The 6,658-nt window shown below is 40.5% G+C and overlaps 1 protein-coding gene across 1 annotated transcript in view; it reads left to right on the top strand.

Annotated features, from left to right (window-relative positions):
* Positions 1-6,658, top strand: part of LOC105459009 (rho GTPase-activating protein 21) — a 30,914-nt gene that overhangs the window by 13,473 nt on the left and 10,783 nt on the right. The window contains exons 10-17 of the mRNA XM_011704668.1: positions 552-669; positions 767-850; positions 1,545-1,760; positions 2,666-3,202; positions 4,481-4,861; positions 4,948-5,086; positions 5,460-5,584; positions 5,665-6,459. Coding sequence (XP_011702970.1) covers positions 552-669; positions 767-850; positions 1,545-1,760; positions 2,666-3,202; positions 4,481-4,861; positions 4,948-5,086; positions 5,460-5,584; positions 5,665-6,459 — 2,395 coding nt within the window. The remainder of the gene's footprint in view (positions 1-551; positions 670-766; positions 851-1,544; positions 1,761-2,665; positions 3,203-4,480; positions 4,862-4,947; positions 5,087-5,459; positions 5,585-5,664; positions 6,460-6,658) is intronic.

Here is a 6,658-nt window from a genome sequence, read left to right on the forward strand (position 1 = left end):
AATTTATCACGGCCTCGCGATTCGCACGCGTTAATTGCTCGCGAGTGGCGTTAGATAAGATATCCTTCCTTGTTTATTATTCCGTGATAAGAAACATACGTCTCCATATAGGCACATAAAATACGACACACTCCCGTTGTTCGTGGCTCTGATATTGAAATCATGCTGTGGTCGTCCATATGTTTTGCTGTTACTAGACTACCTTCTTGACACCATAGATGGATCATGTTAGCGTCCCTTTCGGACACTGGATTTGGCTGATTGTTACTAACGGAATGACACATTAATAAGCTAAGAAGATCAATGTGACCGCTGTTTTTTTTTTCAATGTCGTTTTCAATCTAGCAAAAAAATATATAGAGAGAATATATAATATATATACCTATGTAGAGAGAAATGTAGTTGTGATTAATAATCACGGTGAAATTTCTCCCGCTGTCGTTGAGACCGTAGATGGTATCGCGACTGCGTCGCCCTGCAACTTAAACAGAAAGTATCATTTGTGTACATTTGCAAACAACAGATTGCAAACGGCTTCATTTCTTTTCCAGTAACAGCATTGCTGTGACGCATAGTACGTCAAACAGCTGCGACGGGACTGCGAAGGATGTTGAACCAGTGGAACGGGAGGGAACGCTCCATGTTAAATTCACAGTGCTCGACGGCAAGGTGAGACACACACACACAAGCTCGACGAATGACATTTTATTTGAGCTGCAACGCGTTGAATATGCATTATCTTTAACCGCATTTAATAACACTTTAGCGATCTACCGATCGTTCCTGGAAGCAAGTCTGGGGTGTTCTCCGTGGTCCTATAATATACTTTTACAAGGATCGTCACAGCCAGGTGAATAACGTTCATTACATTACACTCGGGATGGGTACTATCCGGGCAAAATCGGGAAAACCTGAAAGGGAATTTCATTTTTACCCTTGAAAATCATGGATTCTCACGGAATTTTATACTGGTATCTCAGGAAAATTTTATGAATTTTTAAAATTTAATTTTATCCCTTTAGAAAGTAAACGTGACTCCATATCGAAGGTCCCTGATATTGAAAGTTAACTTATTTTAAATTGACATATACTATATATAAAGACTCTTCAATCTAAAAAACGATAATCCGGAAATAATAAATCAGACATTAAGAGTCTAATAAGGACTTGGTGCGTGAAACAATTTAATCTTCACATATGTATAGTTACATCTCCATACAAAATCTTTCGTTACGTTCGAAAAATTTCGTATGGAGATGTAACTGTTGTACATATGAGAAGATTAAATTGTTTCACGCATCAAGTTCTATACGTTATTAGAACTCTCAGTGCCTAATTTATTTTAAAGCTGTATTGAGAAATTCTCTAATCTTACCTGGAATTTTGAACAAAATTCCTGGAAAATCCGGGAATTTTCAGGGAATTCTTTTGCAAAATTCGAGTACCCACCCTGAGTCACTGTTTTGCATGTCGATCAGTGTCCGCCAAACGAAATGTAGAAGCGTAATATTTTATTGACGTGATACATCGATCATCGATTGCAGAGTCCCTCGCTGAGCACCGATAGCGAGACGAATGCGGGACAGAGCGTCGACGTCAGGTGTTCCGTGGTCGACGTCGCCGAGGACTACACAAAGCGGAAACACGTGTTGCGAGTGGCAAATCCCACGGCGGAGGTGCTCCTGCAGACCGAGGATGCGGCGTCCATGGCCCTTTGGTTAAGATCACTTCATTCTCACGCCGCTGCAGAAAGAGCATCGGTGAGTAATTAATTGTAGGACATTTTTTTGCGAAATCTATATTTAAGGGGTCATGCCATCCCCGAGGCCTTAAAATGATACCTAAGTTTGTGATTTTTTTGTGGGTATAGATAATACTTTATGTAAAAGCTGTTTAGGAACATTGTTGTACATATATAAGAAACTAAAAAATATATTTCTTATATATTTTTTTTTACAAAGTAGTCGGCGCAATGACCCACTTGCGGAATTCCTTTTTCTATTTTTTTTTTTTCCAAATCGGTGTACATACAGGATTCTACGCACACGGTTTGACCTTGAACAAAATACAAAAAATTTTTGTTATTTACATATTAAAGACAAATAGAAGTACATAGGAATTATTTTTAATATTGATTTTCCTCGAAATGACAGCTATTTTTACGAAAAGTTCGCATTTTTGTCAAGTGTACAAGTCTTTCGTAAAATAACTGTCATTTTGAAAAAAATCAATATTTCGAAAAATCCCTACGTATGTACTTCTCTGGTCTTTAATATGTAGATAATGAAAATACTTTGTTTTGTCCAAGGCCAAATCGTGTGCCTGGAATCCTGTACACCGATAGAAAAAAAAAGGGATTCCGCCAGGTGTAGGCCAGTGCACCGCCGTTTTGGACATAAGAAAAATAAAAAAATATATCTTTGGTTTCTTATACATGTGTACAATAATGTCCTCTAAACAGATTTTAAATAAAGTTTATCCATTTACCCACAAAAAAAACCCAAACTTAAGATATGAAGGTGAAGGTACGAAGATAATACGAAATAGTCGATATCTTGGCCTCTGCTCGTTTCCCGTTTTTCCGTTTCAACGGGATGTCGATTATCCAGAATTTCTCAATTAATTCTGAATTCTTCTTGCGACATGATGGTACGTTCATTCGCAGGACGCTGTATCTTGCACGTCGAAACAGCAAGCCGTTCCCCAAACGCCGACGGGTCCGTCAACTCCGAACAGCGGCGTGTCTCCGAGCAACGTCCAACGACTGAGTCCGCTGCCGAGTCACAAGGGCATCAAGAAACTGACGTCATTCAGGAATCGATCGCCGACCGGTCAGTCGCCGGTGAACAAGACGCGCAAGCCGAGCAGTCAGATAGTGGAGCCCCTGCCGTCGCCGAAATCGAAGACCTGGAAGGGCAGGATGGCGAAGCAGTTCAGAAGGATGCACGGCCAGACCGGCGGCGCGCCGTCCTCGCCCACGGCGCAGCTGCCGCCGGAGGGGGCCACGTTCAAGGTGCCCCTCGAGCTCTGCCCGCCGTCCTCGTTCTCCGAGTACGTGCCGCTGATCGTCGAAATGTGCACGAGCATCGTCGAGGCGAGAGGACTCGAGGTTGTGGGTATCTACAGGGTGCCGGGAAACACCGCCGCGATCGCCCAGCTCACGGACAGTGTCAACAGGGGATTCGAGAACATCAATCTCCAGGTATCCTATCCGGCATATGCCTCCGCGAGATGGGTGTGAATATTTTTCTGAGTCCAGTAAACCTCGGGGAACGTCAGATGCCGATTTTTCTCAAATTTTTTACAGATATTTTATTAGTTTTAGCTCAAATTCTATTTTTTCAATTGAAAAAAATTTTTTATTTTACGTAAATACACGACTTTACACATATTTAAAGCTGTATTTCTTACAAAAATGAATCTACACCAAAAAATCTATAAAAATATGAAAAAGTAACAAAAAAGATTCAAAAAATTGGGTGTAGATTTATTTTTGTAAAAAATACAGCTTTAAACATGTGTAAAGTCGTGTAGTTACGTAAAATAAAAGTTTTTTTAATTGAAAAAATGAATTTATGCTAAAACTAATGACAGATTCTTTCAGATTTTGACATAAGAAACATCTGTAAAAAATTTGAGAAAAATCGGCATCTGACGTTCCCCGAGGTTTGCTTGTAAGACTTGCTTTCTCAGATTCACGTGGTACATTAATTGTATTTTTGTTATAAACGCGAAATTTCTATTCACTATTAATAAGTAATTCTTCTCTCTGTTTTATTTATTATTTAAATTATATTAAAATCTAGCCTTCCAAACAGCATTATTGCTGATGTCTCGCCGTTTGAGGTGTCGCTCTATATTGATCTCACGTTTATAAATTTATATTATCTTGTATGTTAATAAAGATTATTATTATTAATAAGATCGAACGTGCGGCCAAATACGAGCAATATAATTGGTTGAAAAAATTACTTTATTAATTAATCTTCTAGTATAAAACGCCACGAAACTAGTTTCGATCCTTACTAGAACTTTCTCAATCACATTAATAATTAAACATTGAAAATACGCATTATGTAGTCAGTAATTAAAGTTGTGTTTATAATTTCCAAGTGACATATTAAGAGTCTTAAATATAGAAACCAATATGATAGTGTTCACAAATCGGTGTCAGACAATATATTTCTTTCGATTATTTATGCGTTTCTGTATAATTTATTTTATTTTGACAATTATTTTGATTACTGACTACATAGTGCGTATTTAATGTTTAATTATTAATGCGATTGAGAAAGTCCTAGTAAGGATCGAAACTAGTTTCGGGCGTTTTATGCTAGAAAATTAATTAATAAAGTAATTTTTACAACCAATTATATTGCTCGTCTTTGGCCGTTCAATCTTATTAAATTATTGTATTTACAACAACGAGCGAAAATTATTAAGAATTATTATTATTATTATTATTATTATTTTCCTCCAGGATCCGAGGTGGAGCGATGTTAATGTGATATCGTCGTTGCTGAAGTCGTTCTTCCGTCAACTTCCCGACTCCCTGCTCACGGCGGAGCTGTATCCCATGTTCATCGACGCCGACAAGATAGAAGATCCGCAAAGGAGGATGACCACGATACGAAAATTGTTACGAGATCTTCCGGAGCATCACTTTGAGACGCTGAAGTATTTGATGCAGCATCTAAAGAAGATAGTGGAGCACAGCGAGATCAACAAGATGGAGGCGAAGAATTTGGCCATCGTCTTCGGACCGACGCTGGTGCGGGCGAGCGGTTCAAGAGACAATATGGTCACTATGGTCACCGATATGTCGCATCAATGTAGAATAGTCGAGAGTCTGCTGAATAACGTAGGTGTTCGTTGAAAAATAAAAAAACGGAGGAAAACTCCGTCTTCTTGGACAAAATGATGGTATAAAATATCGACGTGTTTCAGGTCGATTGGTTCTTCTCGGAGGACGATCTGGACGATTTAAGCAGATTGAGCGTAAATTTAAGCCTTCCAACCGACAGTTGCGATATTGAACCAGCATCCAATCACAGTCTTCTGTTAAACAACATTCAGAAAATCGAAGGTATATCGTGCCTGTTATTTCCTACGTATGTTATTTATACTTTCTCATATATTATCTCATATTCAGTCATTTTTCTCATATTTTCCCAAGGTAGCAAGATAATGTCAAGTGACGTTTCAATAACGTTTTATTGGCATTAAAGACGTTATTAAGAGTATTAAAACATCTTTTGACATCATTTTGCTACTTGGGTTCCATATATACTTTTATATGTTTATTTTAAATGCAAACTTTATCCCGTTCTTTTTTTATTTTATCACTGACTTGTTTTGTCGTTGTTAGCACTCTTAAAAAAAAATAACAGTTCAATCCTGCTGTATATTTTATCTGTAGAAGCAATGTATTTAATCTCTTCCTCACTGTAATCGAACAGGTATGCGTGACATGGCATCCGCTAGAGACATTGTATCTTCAATCATATCCGCGGCTAATAAAAAGATACAAAGACGACGAAAGACTCAGGACGAGATCGACAATAGTGAACACGATAACGATAAGGTTGGTACTCATCGTATAATCGACACATTTTTCGTCTACATATCGATGTATTAATTTTATGTTCAATAAATCAGGCCAAGTCGAAGCAAGAATCGGAGAACTCGCCGACAATTCGACAGAGTATGGCCTTAAACGAACGTCAGTGTTCCGTCAGCGAGATCGTGCAGATGCACGAGAGCAAGAATCAAGCGAATCACTCGGCGGATCGTTCCCTGTCGGTCGACGCGAACAACAGCGGCTCGTCGCACGGCGGCGCGTCCTCGTTGAATCGCGCCAAATACGCGATTCAGTCCGCGCCGCCGTCCGTGGACTCCACGCGGCTGTCAATCGACGCCGGTCTGAGTTCAGCGGAGACCGGCTCCACGGTGTCCAGCGGCGGGTCCAGCAGCCAGACGAAGCAGAGTAACGACGAGATTGCGATTCTGACGTACGCCGGTTTGAGCGCGACCACGCAGGAGCGGGTGCGCCGATTCGAGGAGGAAACGAAGGCGATGCTGCAGCGTGACCAGCACCGGCAGAGGCTCGAGGCGGAGAAGAGGGAGGAGGAGAGACGGAGGATCGAGATAGAGTGGCAGTTGGCGAAGCGGGAGATGGAGAACGACGATCTGCTCGACAGCATAGTCGACACCACGGTGTCGCCGAGCCTCCTGTCGGAGCGTCTCTCCGGTCTGAACGAGAGGCTTGCCGACAAGTCGTTGATGGATCTGCCCGAGAAGCACGGCAGGTCGCGATCCACCACGAGACCACCGCTGTCGATAGCCGTGCAGCAACAGCCCACGATGCATCAAAAGGTACAGGCTACCAATCAGCTGACCAGCATTCTAGGGGAGAAGATGAACAACGGCGTCATTAAGAAATTTAAAACGGATAAGGATGTAAGTTAATTACGATTTATTGCTTGAGCGATCGTCACGGCGTGGCAAAGATGTGAGCCAATTGAAGAGCTTGCTGCAACAATGGGCTCTAACCCATATTTTGTAACAACAGAGAAAATAAACACTAAAGTTATGAACTTTAAAAAGTTCATTTTCTCCGTTGTTCATTTTTATAAAATGTTATAAAATGTAAGTTAAC

Source organism: Wasmannia auropunctata, unplaced genomic scaffold, assembly GCF_000956235.1.
Source record: "Wasmannia auropunctata unplaced genomic scaffold, wasmannia.A_1.0 LD334233.1, whole genome shotgun sequence".
Taxonomy (NCBI): Eukaryota; Metazoa; Arthropoda; class Insecta; order Hymenoptera; family Formicidae; genus Wasmannia; species Wasmannia auropunctata.